Source organism: Thunnus albacares, chromosome 13 (genome assembly GCF_914725855.1).
Source record: "Thunnus albacares chromosome 13, fThuAlb1.1, whole genome shotgun sequence".
Taxonomy (NCBI): Eukaryota; Metazoa; Chordata; class Actinopteri; order Scombriformes; family Scombridae; genus Thunnus; species Thunnus albacares.
Window position 1 is genome coordinate 8,699,707 of NC_058118.1, and position 19,353 is coordinate 8,719,059.

Below are 19,353 nucleotides of genomic sequence, written 5' to 3' on the forward strand. Positions count from 1 at the left end.
AAGAACACCAATTCGCTTTGGCTGGCAGGCACGGTGCCATCTGGAAGACAGGCATGAGGCCAACTGGAAGACATTAAGTCATGAGTGTCATCAACCATAACAATCATGTCACTATCAAAGCACGCCTATTCATTCTAGAAGTGAATGCAACGGGAGGGGGACGGTTATAGCTAAACAAAACATAATGAAATTAATAATGGTTTTCATTTTTTCATTTTAAATGGCTGTTTGTATAAATAATTTTTGTAAACTTAAACTCAACTTTGGGGCGGCTGTAGCTCAGGAGGTCGAGCGAGTCATCCACTAATTAGAAGGTTGGTGGTTTGATTCCCGGCTCCTCCAGTCCACATGTCGAAATGTTCTTGGGCAAGATACTGAACCCCAAATTGCTGCCTCTGGCTGCGCCATTGGTGTGTGAGTGTGTGTGTGAATGGATGAGTGAGCATTAGAAACATTGTAAAGCACTTTGGATAAAAAGCGCTATATTGCTCATGATGAGCAGATTGGCACCTTGCATGACAGCCTCTGCAATCAGTGTATGAATGTGTGTGTGAGTGTTGGCATGTATTGTAAAGTTCTTTGAGTGGTTGGTAGGTTAGAAAAGCACTATATAAATGCTGTCCATTTACCATTCAACAGTGAATATTGAAAAAGAATTAGTTAAAGCACAAATACATTCTCAACCTGTGTGTCATCCCTGGGTTTCATTGTTATATAAGAAATAATTCCCAAGATGGCAATGCAATTAGTTGCTTTTATCTATTTGAGTATTACATTTCTTTATTCAGTAAAAACCTTCATACAAGCTCACGAGTTTAATGTAAGCAGGTACAGCAATATGAAACATTTACAATTAATATAGTACAAGTGTATCACAAATAATGATGTTTGGATGTTAAATGTCAGTTGTAGATATTAGAAATGTGTTTTGGAACGTATCCTCTGATTATGTTTTTACTCCTGTCTTCCTTTTTTTCTTGTACACATGAACACACAGAGAACACACTCACCATTCATGCTACATTGACTAGAGGCTCCCCCTGCAAATGTAAAAGGGACACATCAATAACTGTGCAATTAGTGCATCAATAACCTGCACTTCCAATTTTAATGTATTGAAAAGGAATTGGATTTCTCATTGGATTCTTTATATTTGTGTTTTGCTGTCTAGCTTAATGCATATTTGCTTTGCTCCTCTCTGGAACATTGTGTTGTGAGAGGAAATGCAGATTTACTGATTTTACTGATTCAAGCTCAGAATATCGGCCCATATTCATGTTTATTTCAATCAACTGTTTCTCTCCTTCTTTCTTGCTCACACCCACACAAACTATGGATGCTGTGATCCCACTTGTTCTTTCCCCAATTCCAACTACACATCGCTTTTTAACTAAAAATGGAGATGTTACCTCACTTACATTCTTTAAAGGCTTGCACAAATTTTAGTAATATGATTCAAGAAAGTTCTGTCTTGCAGTGTTTTGTTAAGACTGTGACTACGAAACAGTGTTGAGGTCCAGTCTGGCTACCCAGTCCATTTATTAATACGGATTTGTGTATCACTGACACATACAATGGATTCTGTACACAACAGGCTGCACTGAAATAATGTGTAGAAATTAACACTGTGGGATTAGTGAGTAGACACTCCAGATGCAACACACACACAACTGGTAAAACATTGCCACCACTAAGTTGTCCAGAGCACTGGACCTTGATACTTAACCTCAATGTCTGCTCACATTTCAATTACCAATAGAACTCTGCACACACACACACACACACACACACACACAGGAAATAATTATAGTCTAAAATCATTGCAGCATGAAAAAAGCCAGAATTTCTTAGCTAGAGGGAATACAGATCAAAGAAGACACTAAAATAATGCCTCGTAATTACACAGTTGAAAGGTTCAAAATCAAACATAATGATTACAGTGTTTGAGCTAGCCAGTGGCAATGGAGTGTGGATGAAACTTTCTGAATTGTGCATTGTTGCAAGCTGCATGAGATGATAATGGCCAAGTTGCGTAATCTGCATGAGAAGAAAAGGCCTCACTGCCTCTATGACCTTTATGTATGCAAGATTTTGTTGTCACAGGCCTCTCATAATGAAATTGATGAAACAGTTCGGCTCTGTAAATAGACTATCTTGGCAGTTTCATAAGGATTTATTTTTGAGGGCATCTTTTACTGTATATGGAAGGTTATTTTTGAGCTACATTGCTTAACCACTTGATGTTTAGTGGTGTAATACTGAAATAATGAGTCTCTTCGGCTGGGTGGAATCACTGAGATTTTGTATTACATTTTTATTTGATTGCTGAAACAATCCACACTGGGCCCCAAGTTTTGTGTGTAAGCTCACAAGATATAATTTCTTGTTCCTACATCCTACACGTTCTACATGAAATTTGTAAAAACATTTATTGAAGCTATTCAAGCTCTGGCACTGAAAAGAAACCACACTGGGATATAGTTATTATTGCATTTTTTAGAATCCCTCTTTTCCCTTTGTTGTTGATGTCTAATTATTATGTTGTGCTTGCAGGCCTGTGGTAGGTTTTGGTGCAACTTATTGACAAAAATAATTCATTTTACAGCCTTTGAGTTATAATAGAACAATACTATGAAGAGCGTTTTTTGTTCTTTTTTCCTGCTGACTTAATATATCACCCTGGTCTTAATGAGTTCTGTGATTTTCCTTTGTAATAAAAGTTAAGTAATTATTGCCTCTGGAGCTTGATACAGATACCAAGCATGTTACAGCTAAATCTTTAAATATGATTTCCTGTAGGAAACAACATTTTGACACAAATTCTCTTCATTTCATTTTACAGGCAGATCTTCTGATGACCTAATGGAACTGAATTTACGAGTTGTGGTGTTTGGGCTCCTGGTGCTGCACTGTGGCTTCACTGAAGGCAGTATCCTGTACCGGGTCCAGGAGGAGCAGCCTCCCAATACTCTTATTGGTAGCCTGGCAGCAGACCAGGGACTGCCAGACTCGGGTCATCTCTACAAACTGGAAGTCGGTGCCCCTTATCTTCGTGTCGATGGAAAGACGGGAGATATTTTCACCACAGAGATTCCCATAGACAGAGAGACCCTGAGGGACTGTCGCTCGCTCGCTAAGGGTAAGCCCTGCTACCTGGAATTTGAAGTATCAGTGACAGATCTGATACAAAATCAGAGCCCACGACTCATTGAAGGACGCATTGAGGTACAGGACATCAATGACAACACCCCGCAATTTCCTTCTTCTGTGCTCACCATCTCTGTCCCCGAGAATACAATCATGGGGGCACTATTCTCCATACCTCTAGCTACAGACAGGGACTCAGACAGGAATGGTGTGAGTGATTATGCCCTCACTGCAGGGCCAGACGCAGCAACCCTATTTGGTTTACAAGTGGCTGACGACAGGGGTGGGAAGCTCCCACAACTCATTGTCCTGGGCAACCTAGATCGTGAGTTAAAGGATTCCTATGACCTCACCATCAAGGCAGTGGATGGAGGAAACCCACAGCGCTACAGCAGTGCTTTGCTGAGAGTGGTAGTCACCGATGCCAACGATAACTCACCCAAGTTTGAAAAGTCCACATATGAGGCGGAAGTGTCTGAAAATAGTCCAGTGGGGCACTCTGTGTTGCAGGTAGGTTAAATAAATTTTTAAAATCAAATTGCAGTCTGGGGTGTAATGTTAAATTGCAACCAAAATTGTTTATGCTGCTTGATGTACTGTTTTCAATTTTATATTCAGCAGCAGTGCTCAGCCAATTTATCAAGATGTTTTTGAAAAATTAGTCTGTGCATCATGTTAGTGCAGTGGTAATTTGTCAGATACAGTCTTCATGTGTAAATTCAAATCAAAGACAGATATTTTTATTCTGGTGTTGAGCTTTAAAATGTTTAAAAATAGAATTTAACCTCTAATGTAGAACTCTTGGGAAACCAAGGCCACTCACATATCATGCTCTTTATAATATTCAATATTTTTAAAATGAGTTTGTCTCACTCTGTTACTCAAATATGCATGTTAAGTGCTGGAAGTACTCAAGTATTAGCATATTATGCTTGTACAGGTAATTAAGCTGCTTATTGCTGTTGTTGTGCTATTATACTTGCAGAAATAGAGTTAGAGATACACAATGTCAGTGTAGGAGTAAGATGCTCTGTGTAGGATTTTCTCTGCATCCCACTGTGAAATTGCACTGACTGTCATGAAAGAAATAGCAGGCTTAATATTTTGCCATATGTTTTCATGTGAACCTTTCTCGAGCCCATTCTCAGGAATAAAAAAGGGAAAAAAAGATGGTAAATAGGCTGCATTTTATATCGCCCTTTTCTAGTCTTATCGACCACTTATAGCGCTTTACAATACTTGCCAACATTCACCCATTCACACACACATTCATACACTGAACGCAGAGGCTGCCATGCAAGGTGCCAACCTACTCATCAGGAGAGATACAGCACTTCCTATCTAAAGCGCCCCACAAAAGAGAAAAAAAGGCCAGTGACATAACCATCAAAAGCAGAGAGGAAGGGCAATAATAAAATATACAGAATGGAGCTGTTCATATGTTGTGCTTTGAAGAGTCATCCATTGATTAATTAATTAATTAATTGACCAATGATTAGCAGAGAAAATCCTACACTGGCTTTCTTTAAATCAAACCCTAAATTGCTTCACATAATTCATGCCTTTAACCATTCAATTCCTTCTGATTGTAGGTCAAAGCAAATGACTCTGACATGGGCCCTAACGGAGAAATTGAGTACACCCTTCACCAAGCTGTGGACCCAGTACCGAAACTCTTGCGAATTGATCGGTCCACTGGCATTATCTATGTCAAAGGGTCATTGGACAGAGAGGAAATCAGCAGCTTGTCCTTCTATGTGGTGGCGAGGGATAAAGGTCCTCAACCCAAAAGCTCTAATACATTTGTAACCATTGAGGTGACTGACCAAAATGACAATGCTCCAGCAGTGGAGATTCGTGGGATTGGTCTTGTGACTCACAGTGAAGGAGTGGCTAACATTTCAGAGGACATGCCAGTGGGAACAGCCGTTGCTTTGGTACAAGTGTCAGACAAGGATGAGGGAGAGAATGCTGTGGTCACTTGCGTGGTAGCAGGAGATGTGCCCTTCCAGCTTCGCCCTGCCAGCGACTCATCCAGTGACAACAAGAGGAAATATTTCTTACAGACCACCACTCCTCTTGACTTTGAAAGAGTTAGGGATTACCGAGTAGAGATTGTGGCTGTGGATTCTGGAAATCCAGCACTCTCTAGTACAAACTCTTTGAAGGTGCAGGTGACTGACGTGAACGATAACTCACCAATATTCTCCCCAACCTTGTTCGAGGTAGATTTTGCTGAAGAAAACCAACCAGGGGAGAAGGTTTTGGATGTTACAGCTTCGGATGCTGACAGTGGCACCAATGCGGAACTTCTCTATAATATTGTGGGAGACTCATCCATCAAAGGTCTGTTTGAGATTGACCCAAATACAGGAGAAGTCAGAGCCCGAAGCCCGCTTGATCGTGAGCATAAGGAACGCTATGAGTTCCGGGTCACCGCAGCAGATAAAGGGTCACCTGTTCACAAAGGAACAGCAACTGTTGTTATAAAAGTCATTGACCGCAATGACAATGACCCCAAGTTCATGCTTAGTGGCTACAGTTTTTCAGTTTTGGAAAACATGCCTCCCCTCAGTCCAGTTGGCATGGTGACAGTCCTGGATGTGGACAAAGGTGAGAATGCTCGGGTTCACCTGTCTGTAGAGCCTGACGGAGGGAAGTTTGTTGTTCAAAATGGAACAGGCACCATTCTTTCAAGCATCTCATTTGACAGAGAGAAAGAAAGCAGCTACACTTTCCGACTTAAAGCAGTGGATGGAGGAGAGCCACCCAGGTCTTCATATGTGGGTGTTACCATCAATGTACTGGATGAAAATGACAATGATCCTGTGGTCACCAAGCCTTCAAATTCCTCCTTCAGGCGCTTGTCACCTCTAGCTTCCCCAGATAGCCATGTGGAGGTAGTTGAAGCTGAAGATCTGGACAGTGGACCTAACGCAGAGCTGGTCTTCAGTATTGCTGGTGGAAACCCTTACCAGTTATTCCGCATCTCCCCTTCCAGTGGAGAGATCACTCTAGCAAAGGAGATGACCCGAAAACATGGTGGACTGCATCGTCTAGTGGTACGAGTGAGTGACAGGGGGAAACCTGCACGTCATGCCACTGCCCTGGTCCACATCTATGTCAATGAAACCATTTCAAATGTCAGCTTAGTGGAAGCCCTAGTTGGGCACAGTCTTTACACTCCACTGGACAGGGACATTGCTGGTGATCCTGACAATGGTTTTGCAGCACAGCGTAGTAACATTCTGTTTGGAAGCCTTGCCGGTGTGGCAGGTGTTGTCATGCTGATCTTGGTGGTGGTATTTATTCGACACCGCATACAGAGAGAAACTAAGAGTGGGTATCAGGCTGGCAAGAAGGAAACAAAAGACTTATATGCACCCAAACAGGCACCAAAGAATGCCAAAGGCAAACGAGGAAGGAAAGGAAAGCCTCAGAAGTCTCCAAAACCACTCGGGGAAGAGGAGGAGGTCAGCCTTCAAAAGAGTCTTAAGTTCAACCTTGATGGAGTCAATGATAGCCCCAGGATACATCTGCCCTTAACCTATTCGCCAGGCAGCCCTGATATAAGCAGGCACTACCGCTCCAACTCTCCCTTACCGTCCATTCAGCTGCAGGCCCAATCACCCTCAGCTTCACAGAAGCACCAGGCTGTCCAGGACCTTCCCGCCACCAACACCTTTGTAGGAACGGGAGGAGATGACAACTCTACTGGCTCAGACCAGTACTCAGATTACAGCTACAAGACCAGCCAGCCGAAGTACAACAAACAGGTAAAAAAATGCCTTGCAAAAAGTAATTATTGTGTAGATGGATGGTTGGTGTGTTGCTTTTGCAAAATATATGTTTGTTTGAGGCTATAATAGAGCTCAATTTTAGATCTCAATTTTAGAGTTCACATATATTATTCTTATTGAGTGCAACAGTTCTTAAAAATGTCTTTTACATTTTGAAAAACACTCATATAGGACTAGAAACCAGAAAACCCACGATCTGTGTTGTCAGCTACAGTAATATGCCATGATCTACTCAAATGGCAAAAATGTGATATTACATTTGAATAATTTGAATGTGTTTTGTGTTATTGTTGTTCCATCAGTCTGGATTGTAAAACTGTAAAATTATATTTTACCGCAGATTTGTTACTGTCACATCTGTCTTATTCTCAATTTTGTGCTCGCTAGAGATTTTACATAATGTGTGAGATGACAGGTTAAGGAGACAAAATGTCTACTCCCATCTGAAAACATATGACTTGCTTCAATAAATAAAATGGCATTTCCCTAAATTCTAGTTGCCACTAAAAATGTCTATGGTCACATGGACAGCATTGATATACTCTAACAATAATTTAATAAGGATATTTACAGCTTTTCAGACTCTAGTTATCAACAGAATATAGTATCAATTGTTTCTCCCAATATTAACTGCAGTGACATGCTGTCATGTTTTTGTGTTGCTCCCATGTAACTTTCTTTGAAGGATGAGATTGGATACACAAAAGAAGTTGCTGCAAAAATGATTAACTCCAGGTATGTGCGCAAGTGTTGCACTATGAGAAATTCTTTGGCTTGGCAGTTGAGTTGAGCAGGGAAGGGAAGGTCGATTTCTCAGTGACTTACTTTTGCTCTTCTGTATGACCTCTAGTGCTCTGATCTCTGCAGGTCACTTGCTCTTATCTCCCTGCTCCTTATGCTCTTATCTCCTCTTATCTGTACAACATTTGGCAAGGCTCAAATCGCCATGGAAACAGAAATATTAATAGACTCAGAGGGGATTATGAACGGAAAAATTGTAGAGTCTAGGGATATAAAGCTAGTATGTCTCTAGGTTTCTGTGTCATCTACAAGAGTGTGATTTTGTGTCTTGGACTAGACAAGTGTGTGTGTGCACGCACGCACGCAGAGGGGATAAGTCAGACTAGCATCATTTTTAAATAGTGTAACATTCTTTGTAGTACAACAAAATGTAAAGATGTTGGGATCCCATCAGTTTACTAAGACAGCTATACTTGGGCTATTGACATGCATCTCCTTTTTTCCGGTAATAACTTTACTGAATTCTTATTCAACATGAAGGAAAAACCACCTGATATCAGTAGGAGGTAAAAACAGTTTCATAAGGGTCCCCCCCCCAAACTCAAAAACTGCCAGCTACATGGGCCTTCCTTCTCAGGCAAACAGTGTATCCATGATCGGCAACCTAACATGCATGATCGATATTTCTTACCACCTCTGTGATAGCTGATACATTTCTGAATGACACAAATAAAGATAATCTCTAACAATGTAATATTTATAATACCACAGTAATACTCAAAAGATGGCCATCATTCTGTATTGAACATAGTTGCCATTGATGTCTACAGTTTATTTTCATCTAAGACAAGATGACATGGGCTTTCAAGATGCTTCCATATATCAAATCGCAGTGGCATACATACAAAACAGTTTGACATTCTCCAACACTTTGCAGATAAAGTTTGCCACATATAAATTAGCAAAAATAGAAGTGGAAAATATGCTGCTGAGTTCTGAACATGTGTAGGTGACACATTTTCTGTGGAGATATCTTCAGAGTCAGTCTCACAGTTGGCTTGTTGGTAGTTTCGGCAGATGCTAGCTGACAGCTTAGGTGATCACAAGCCTTTGTGGGTGGAGTCTGTTTAGAGAATAGTCACCAATGTCTCCTTGATGGACAACATAAGGGACCAAAATGACTGCAAGCCACAGGGTGTGTCTGGGTATGTGTGTGTAGTGCCAATCTTTGGGTTTGTGTGTGTATTTGCTGCTTGGTAAAAGAGTGTTAATTGTAACTGCGGCACAGATGTAAGCTCTCAGCACTTGACAGTGTTTGTGGTTTCTCAATATGATAACATAAATGCGTATGAGACATGACTCAGTGATTGACAGGCTTAGTAAAAACATGGACAGATGTTGAAGCTCATGTGACATACCTCAGCAGATGTTGTCTCATGTATAGCATCCCCTCTCACATCAGGAAGAACAGATTGACCAAAATATATAATTAAAGTAACTGCCAAGTGATGTGACAGATGTAGAGTGGTGCCCTTGCTTTAATTAACTGTGCTACACTCGACAATGGCTTTTCATTGAGAATGTGATCAGGTGTCTGGTTTGTACTAAACTCGATAATATGTCGGAAACTTACAGCTTGCGTTATTACAGACTATGAACACATGAAATAGAAGCATTTTTTGCAAAGCAAGGTTTGCTTGTTTTTTTTACAACTCTTTTAGTCAAAGGATTGGAGCTATTGTACCACTGACAGAGTTTAGCTCTGTCACTATCTGCTAAATTATTATTTTTTCTCCACCTCCCTCAGGCTTCAGTTAAAAGACAGTTTACTGATGAACACCCATCTATTGGGTAAAATCTGAGTCGATGTTCAACAACCTAAAGTGGCCTCATCTGAAAGCTGTAAAATGTGTGTGCATGTGTTCTTGTACATATGTCTTTGGAAGAACAAATTTGAGTTTAGGGATAAGGTTAGAATTAGGCTTAGGTTAGGGTATGGGTTGGCATTAAACATGGAGTCGAGAGTGTCCGATTAGGAGGAAATGCATTATATCAATGAGGGTCGACAAGTCCATATAGTGGACCCTCACTGATAAAGATGTTGCAAAGTATGTATGCATGTGTGGGAGCAGTATGTTTGGAGTGAATTAGGGGTGCATTACATTTCACCACAAATGTACCTAGGCTAATAATAGACACAAGTATTAGACATACTGTATTGTGTAGGTGTAACACTGCCCTTGTATCAATTTTATAGAAACGTCTGCACCTATAAATGCTAGCCTGAGAACAGCCTGAGGCTGAATAGTAGAATATTTGAATCCAGTAAACTCAAGACTGGTTTGTTGAGGGTCCCAAAATCCAAACAGATGTTTAAGATTCCCTAATTTGATCATTGTATTGTTTAAGCAATTGCCAGCTATATGTGCAAAACTATATTTGTTTTGTTTTCTCCACTAGGGGCTAGTACTCCTATCAATTCAGAAACATTTTGATCTTTTCCCAAGACTCTGTAGAGACATTTTCAGCCCTCTAATTGCTTTAGATTAACCCACTTTGGCATAGAATTCCTGAAATGCAGTCTCTTGGATATAATATATTACAACAGACATACTGCCTCTAAACACAGTTGAAGGCATTTGGGCAAAAAATATCCATTGCCTAGCAAATTCAAAATAAATATTTTTTTCTAAAATGCTTGTTCCAAAAAAACAAACCAATAAATGCCAGGAATAGACTTAGACATCTGAAACCCTCAACCACAGTTGTAACCAACGGTTGTCATGTACTGTATATGTCTAAAACCAATGAAATTCAGAACCATGGACAGTGCCTTTGCTGTTCCAAAGCCTACAAATGGAGTACCGTTGCATCATGAGCGGAGAGAAAGACGATAGGCCTGTGTGAGGCTGATACAGAAAGACTCATGTCCTCTATAGTCAATACTCTAAAGAATTATACCAAACATTAATTAAATATTTGAAATGTTAAATTAAAAACAAACAAACAAACAAAAAACAATATTTTACTGTAAATGGTAAAAGCCCACCAACACCTAGAAAATGAGAAAAAGACCCAAGTCATTTTCTCTATTTCCTTTTTACTTTTTTTGCAAGAAAAACTCTTTCAAAGTGCAAATGTATCATCAAGCAAACTCAAAATGGCTCCATGTTAGATTTCAACAAACAGGATGAGCTCTCTGCATGATGCTGTAGCTTCCCTGTGCTGAAAGGAGGTCCTTACAATTGCTTTCATACTGCTTGCACCTGTTTAGGTAATATTGTAATTAAAGTGGGGACATTGGGAATTTTCCTCAGGGTCTTGGCAAGTTAAACCATTCTCAGTTGTATGTCAGAATTTAACTATTGAGCGTGGGTAAGCATTTACATACAGGAAGGTGTAGATATTTCAAAGGAATAATTACCAGTATCATGTACTATGTAAATGCATGTACCGTATGTAATGCACAAACTATGTTTTCACACAAACATGCACACACATTTACTCATTCTCATTTAGTGTTAGGATTGTTTTAGAAAGTATGTTCTTGTATGTGAGTGATTTGTTCAGTTCAATTCATATAATGTTGTGTTAAATCACATTCACAGTCCTAGTCCTCATGGAACATGAATACCTCACCAAGGTGCCACACTGCTGCTGCACAGTTGTATCCAGTAATGACAATGGTAATCTCTTTCATTTCTAAAACAAGCTGGAGGTTGGTGCACTTTAACAACCACTATCTTTGTAGTTTCTAGTTCCCCCCTTGTCACCTTTGAATGTGTGATATTACATGATGGTTGCTGGAGAAACCAGTGACTCACAATGGCCATTAGAGCTGATAATTAGCCCTGTTGGGTCTAAAAGTTGGCACCTTTTTTCACACTGCACTTAATGAGAATCCCACATTTGTGGAAAACACAATGTGAGTGGTATGAAACACTGAGAATTCTGTGTTACACAGCAGCCATAACTGCTGGAAAAGCTTTAAATTCATCCTTTATATCACACTATTGAAATGCTTTATTTACCAGAAATGGATGAGTGTTTTCCCCTTGAGGTTACACCTCCATCTCCATTCCTGTCTACAGTTCCTTAAAGCCAATCCAGTGGATTCTAAGAGCAGGAAAGGGGGTAGAGTGAGTCAGTGTGAGTCTTAATTAACCTTCCTCATTGTTAAGCAGGGCCCACACTTTGTGAACTTTAGGCATCCCTTTGAGCTGGGATTAGCCCAATTTAGCCCAATACTGCTGTTTGAACTCAGCAGAGGTGTATTTTACAGAGGAGGCCTGAGGCAAAATTTGCACTTGTTCTACAAGACTGTGACACATTATTCTCTCTTACTTAAGACCAGTGAAACCTAGAAATCATTGGATATATGCCATCTGCATTTCAGCGAATAGTTGGGAAAGCAAGGAGTGCAGCTGACGTATTTTCCCTATCTTTTCCCATCTCGGTATCCAATCTGCCTTCCAGTATTTTTCAAACAGGCACGACACCCACCCACCCACACACACATATACACACACAGATGCGCACACACAAACACCCACACACAACGGCTCTTTGTGCACCACATATTTGCCCTGGCTGATTACCCAGAAAAGGAAGGCTAGAAGGAAAGTGAGGTAAAAAGCATTGTAGATGCCGGAATAATTTACCCTGCCCGTACTGCATGTTTTGCTTACTGTTTTATATCATAATAGTGTGATTCAATACATTAGGTTGTCACTACCTTGTATTGAAAATACTGTTTATTGTTTAGCTTCCATTTCAGGTCTTAACAACACTATTAACAAATCTTTGCCCATACAGCAATATGCTGACTGGGTTGTCAAACCTATTTAGTTGAAGACTAGTGACATTAGTTCATTATACAGCATATCAGGTACTCAATGTATTTTTTATAATTAGAACATATTACCCCTGGGAAATGCTGATAATTCAGTTGTATAACTAAACTTCCTTTAAAACACCCACTATTTTCCACTGTGCATATATATATTTACATATATACATACAAACCTACATACATCAGTTAAATCAGCTAGTGACACTACATTCTATGGTTGCTGTTTTCATCATACACTATTATCTATTTCTTAAGGTTGTTTAGCAGCATTTGAACATTTCATATATCAATTTATCTGAAAAGCCGCATATAATGTAGTTTTATTATAAAGTAAGTATATGCAAGGTTGTATGAGTCCAGTTACACTACCATAATTAAGTTTAAAATGCCAACCAAAAAGCATGTTGAAAGAAAATATTTTTTTATTGGCTTAGAGAAGGTGACAGTTCTGACATGGGAACAAACACTGAGAGGCTGTTTTAAAAGCAGAAGCTAGTAATGAATGTATGGTACTTTGATCCAGACTTGATAGAGCCAAGGCATGGCTGGATCAAACATAGTCATGCTGTAAAGATGACAAGAGCAGTTTCTCAGGAGGCAGCTTTGAGTCAATTTTAATTGGGAATCTTGCACTATTGGAGAAAGCAGATAACATGAGGGTACAAATTATGCACACAGTGGACTTGTTTTTCATGAAACTTCATCCATCATCCCCTTCTATTCCATCTTCCATGGTAAAGTAAATCCTGGGTCCATAGTTTGCCCAGATCATACTGTCGTCATTCAGGTAACTGACATAAGAAGGTGGACTTAAATCCAGACACCAATACAGAACAGAGCAGTTGAAGTTCAGTTTACTAGGTGAAGTAATTTCAGGCTTATAACCCTGAACAAGGAGATTGGTTAAGGCGAACACAGTAGCACCAGGCAAGTTTCAGGCATACAGATAATAGGGAAATCAGGAAGATTTAAGGCAGGTGCAGGTAACAAGTGAAATGGCTGTACTGCTGAGGATGAAATGTAAAGTAAGTTGGCTTTGACCCTGTCTCTACAATTACTTGGACTAATTGCTGATGTGGAACAGCATAGTAGACAGGTGATTGAGTCAGATAGGAAGGAATAGCCCCTTTTCACAGCAGCCATTTAGTTGAGCCAGTTTCAGGGCTCTGGTGCTTGCTCACTCACTGACATGGTTTCCTGGGACAATTAATGGAATGGAGCAATTGTTTATGTTATACATTTTACACATGTGCTTTTCCTGCTTTGATAAGTCAAAATGTCTGCCATGAAAAGGGTCCGTTAGTGGGCCTCGGAGGAATTACAGAAATGGTAAAATTCCTGAATACACTGAGACAAGAAAGAGTGCAGTCTGAGGCTGTGTCTGAATGTGTCTTTCTGTAGCTGAAAGAGAGGGAGACAATGCAGAAGGCAACATGTTGTCTGTATTGTATTGTATTGTATTTTTCACTGAGCTGTGATTGCAGTCAGTATTCAACATATAATACCAACAATACAAGTGTGAGACAGAATTAAACTGTTTTAGAGATAAATATAAAAACATTTGTGTGTATATGCTGTTGCGAGTGAAGGACTGTTACAGGTCATGCAATAGAGGACTCAAACATAAAGTAGAACAATGCATTTTTGACTGAGCAAGATTTTGGCAACGTATAATTTTGAGATAATACTACAGAGGAACAGATAATAAAGGGTTCACTTGGATTGTCAGAAAAACAATAAGCTTAGTGCTCACTGCCATCCACAACTCAAGAAAACAGAAAATACAATATGCCCTGCATTGCACTGTTGAGTTACACGGGTCTTCTGGATTGTTAGTGTTTGAGCTGATCCCATCCAGACTTTCTTTCTCTCCCATTAGGAAATGAATCCAAAGACTCCAGAGCCTTTTCATTATTTTCTGCTGAAGCATTGCCTTTAAATACTTTGTACTTCTAATTTCATTTTGTTTGGGATGGCTGAACACGAAGACTTAACTGGCAACTTTCCCTTGGGACAATAATTAAATTAAAGTATAATAAAATATTCCTAACACATCCTGGAATGATTCAGGCTATTCTACATGTAGAAACTGTCACAGAAAGTTTTACACAAAATAAATAAATAAATAAATACATTTAAATAAGTTGTTTATCAAAAGATGAACATTTTATAGGCAACTACTTCCCCCTTCACTCACTGACTCTCTGACTGACTGCTACTAAATTTGGGCATTATATCTATTAAAAGTTTGCATGCAGGAGTATACACTATCTAATAAGCTCTTCCTTTGGTTCTGCATGACATACACAACTCTACAACAAAAATGGGATCAATGTTTAAACAAATGAACAAATTCAAATTTGAAAATTGAAAATAAATAAATAAATGAATAAATAAATATTACTTTACTTTTACTGGTCTAGTTATAATTTCACTATATGAGTCAAATGGGCTACTACCTTAAATTCTACCTGTTAATATTTTCTTTGCTGTGACTGCTCATTGCTATTAAAAACTGTGCTAGGCAGGTGGATAGAGGCCAAAAATATTCACATAACATCCCCAGACATCCTTTGAAGTATCTTGCCAGGATAGAGAGAGTGTGTGTTACCTTGAGTTACAGTAGATGGAGACGGATGTCAGCTGTGCGATCTGGCTGTGCACAATATAAAAGATGGCACAGCTCAATAATCAAGGCTTATGCGGAAACGCTGGATGCACAGACCACCTGCTATACTCAGCACATTTACAGTTTCTTGGCACCCTCCTTGTACCCTTCTGATGCTGCCTTGTTTCATGTTCACTTCAAGACTGGAGCACCTAAATATCAGGATACATTGTAATTATTCAGAGGCCAATCAACTGTCGAAACTTGGAGGGACAGAAATTCTTTAAAGATCCCCTCTAGACATTTTGCAAGATATATAAAAAATACTCTGATTTGAATAATAATATGTCAAATGTGGTCTTCCACAAAAAAAGTCCAATTACCACATGAAAATCCTTAAAATGATATCTACTTCTTCTCCCTCATTGAAAAATCCAGAGTCAATGAATATGTAAATATTATTAATTTCAAAATTTTAACTGCTGACCAAAAGATGTTGGTAGGCCCACCCCTTAAATTCAGATTTTCGATGAGCACAGAGAAACTTTCCCCATTCAGCAGATGAATGTGAAAACAGCCCTCTAGTTTCAAACTCTGCACATACAACATTCTGCACAGTGAAACTTAAACATTCAACTGAAGTAACAATAGGCAAAACACATTTTTTAGTGGAGGGGACTAAGTTCTTGTGAATTCACAAGTCAAATCCTATTTGATGTATGTGATACTCATTAGTATGCTGATTTCTGGTTTTACACCAGTAGACCAATGGAAGTGTGCAGCCCTATTGGCAAGTTCCAGGTAGTTAAGGGAAGAAGATTAGAAATTGATTTAACTAAAAATTGGAATCCATGGATCGTAATGTGAAGTTGGACACACCTGGGTTTACATAGTCAGCATCTTAAGTGCACATCTGGCAGGAGGCTGCTTATCAAGAGGCATAAGTGAAAAGTGTAAATTGGGCCCATATTGAAAAATGTATCTATTTAATACATATGTATTAAAAACATACAACTAACAAATTAAAGAGATATTGAAATGACAGTATTTTACGTCCCTGGTTAACGGGAGTGTTTTGTGTGCAGGAATGTCTGGTGAGCTTCCTGGACACTAAGTAACATTGCTAGCAATAATAGTTCAGTAATTCTTCTAGTAGCTGTAACAGTCTACAATAGGTATCAGTAACCGTTTATTTTTTACTGTCCACAAAATAAGTCTCACATGTATTGTCAAGTCTTACTTGCTTAGCTCCTATCATATGCATTGTATGTAGTGTCTCTTATTTTATTTTATTTAGGAATTATAATATATTTGAAACCAACTACTTCAGGGTTCAAGGTAGAACTTGTTGCCATTATCTCCATGTACAGTACTTACTATAAAAGGGATGCATTCCTTCAGTGCTACAGTGTACACAATAAGTAACTTGAATTAGAAAACACATTTTATCTTCGGAAAAAAAAACCTGAAAATGAAGAATGAAAAAAAAAAAAAAAAAAGCCTTTAACTAGAGGGATAATCAACATGGTGAGGGCAAGAGAGACAGCAGAGAGGCAAATGACTTCAATTAGCAGGCTTGCCCTAATGAGAGAATCATTTCTTGAACTAGGACATAATGATTGATTTGATTTGCACCTCACTCTTACGGCTTGGTTCCACTGTCACGTTCTGGCTCCAACGCGGCTGCCGGAGCTGATCGCAGTTGTCGTGAAATTATCTATAAACACTCCGGAATAAAACACACAAAGCATTTGACGCAATAGTTTTCATCAAAGTACATATCTTATAGTGATTGGCTGTCTGAAGTAGTCTAATGCTCTCTACCCAAGCCTCTAGCCTATTAGAATTATGGTACATAATATAAGACACCTCATTTCAACAATGTTTTTTCACAATAAACTAATTAGAGAACAGCATACACCACTAAATCACCACTAACACCAACGTCCAACACATATGTACAGTACATGCAGTCTGACAGGGGTCATGACATGTAATCTGGTGTCATGCTACTTTATTTTAACACAGCCACTCTAGTCAATGCTTGTAATTCCAGCAGACATGCAGCAGCATGTTACAGAAGTGTCCCAGAAGTAGCTCTCTGCTCTGCTCCACTAAAAATACGCACCTAGTCTTTTTTTTGATGAAAGCTGAATCAAGCTGCACAGAGCAGATTGAGCTGTGCAGGAAGTCAAGCACAGGAACGGCATAGAGCATCCGGTCAGTTGTCAAAATAAAACACCCTGTGCGGACTCTTGATCGTATATCACATCACTACATCAACATTACGTCATAACTGGTGGCACCAGGCCAGAAGTCAACTGGTCAGAGGATCTCAGAGGATATTTGACACCATGGACAACAAGAGGTTCATCTTGGAAGTGGAAAATCACAAGATTTTATATGACATGGTAGGAGCACAAAAATCAAGGAAAAATGACCAAATAGACGTCAGATAGGTAGTAAAGTAACCTTTTGTTTGTTGTTCTCTTTATACATCCATGGTTGTTACACAGATTAGTGCGTGATCTTGCAATTCCTGTGTAATCTTGCAATTCTCACATGATCTCATGTTCTGGTGAATCCAGCTGCCTCACAAGGTACAGGCAGTGCCCTGCTTCTGAAACACTTCAGGTGGGGTATGATGCCATGCGAAGGTCGGAACAAAACTGCGTTGCAGCTGGAATGTGACACAGCAGTGCCCGGGGGAATCAAGGCATTAGACTGAATGATCAGTGTTGGCCCTCTAAGACTGGTTGGCCCAGCCTATGTGACAGGTGTAGATATTGGGCTAAGACTATGTACAGGAGGTAGTAGTAAACCTTTCAGTATTTAACAAGGGTGTAGGTTTGGTCTCAACATTGGTAGGGAAACAACAACCCACCCCCTACCCCAGAGGCCATTTCCTCCAAACTGGACAACATAGCCTCATGCTGACTAAGAACTGTATCAACAACTTGTCAACGCACTATCCACCTATTCAGACACACAGGTTTCACTGTGTTGGGTTACCTTCTGATATTGACTGTCCAGTCAATAGTCCCTTGATTTTCCCTGATTGCTTGCTAAGAATTCCACGTTCATGGACCCACTGCAATGTGTCACATGCTAAGGGAGAGGCACTGCAGAGAGGCACTTGGTTAACTATATGAAAACTTCCTCTTGCCTGTTGACATCTTACCAACATCTCTGTTTAAAAATGTCATTGGCTCTGTTGGTCCTGCTGTGCTCTCCATAATCAGCAACTCTTATCTGGTCGTGTACCTGCTCAGTTCAAACAAGCTGTTATTTAGCCACTTCTCAAAAAATCAAATCTTGATCCATCTCTGCCCATAATTACAGTCCCATCTCCAAGTTGCCCTTTGTAGCCAAGAGTTTAGAAAAAGTGGTAGCTGAGCAGCAGCTGCAATAGATGAGCATAAAATCTTTGGCTTCTGCCGGTAGCACTCAACAGAAACAGCTCTTCTCAGTGTTTTGAATGATATCTTCATACAGGAGAATGTTCGGTGTTGATGTTGTTGGATCTCAGTGCAGCTTTTGATACTGTGGACCACTGTGTTTTGGTTGATGTCCTCAAGTAGTGGGTGGGTATCCCTGGGTCAGCCTTGCAGTGGTTCTCCTCCTACCTCTCTGAAAGGAATTTCACAGTTTCTGTTTGCAGCCTTGCTTTTTATCTGAAAGTCTGTATGGTGGTGCCCCAAGGTTCAGTCCTTGGTCGTAGTCTGTCATGTATATGCTTCCCCTTGGACAGATAATAAGGCACTTTAAAGTTATCTCCTATCACTGCTATGCAGATGATATTCCATTATATGTGTCATTTAAAACTCAAAACATGACTGAATTGTAATGAATTTAGATAACTGCATAACTGCCTAAAGGCTTTAAAAAACCGAATGGCTGATAATTTCTTACAGCTTAATACAGAAAAAACTGAAATCCTTATTTCTGTCCCTTCTAGTGTTGTCCCTAAGATAAGGGATGGTCTTGGGTCTATTACCTTGTCAGTTAAATCCTTCATATGAAATCTAGGTGTCATTATGGACCAGGCTTTGACACTGGACAAACATGTCAAGTGTCTGATTCTCTATTGTTTTTTTTCCAGCTGAGAAACATTGTAAAGTTCAGGCCCATTGTGTCTCAAGCGGAGATGGAAATGTTAATTCATGTTTGTATATTGTCCCATCTTGACTGTTGTCACTCCCTTT

General features: G+C 39.6%; 1 protein-coding gene across 2 annotated transcripts in view; it reads left to right on the forward strand.

The window, feature by feature from the left end:
• The window catches only part of pcdh1a (protocadherin 1a), a 97,671-nt gene that overhangs the window by 9,434 nt on the left and 68,884 nt on the right, over nucleotides 1-19,353 (forward strand). For both annotated transcript variants that reach the window (XM_044371663.1, XM_044371662.1), the window contains exons 2-3: nucleotides 2,843-3,657; nucleotides 4,740-6,923. In XM_044371663.1, coding sequence (XP_044227598.1) covers nucleotides 2,863-3,657; nucleotides 4,740-6,923 — 2,979 coding nt within the window. In that variant the 5' untranslated portion in view covers nucleotides 2,843-2,862. The remainder of the gene's footprint in view (nucleotides 1-2,842; nucleotides 3,658-4,739; nucleotides 6,924-19,353) is intronic.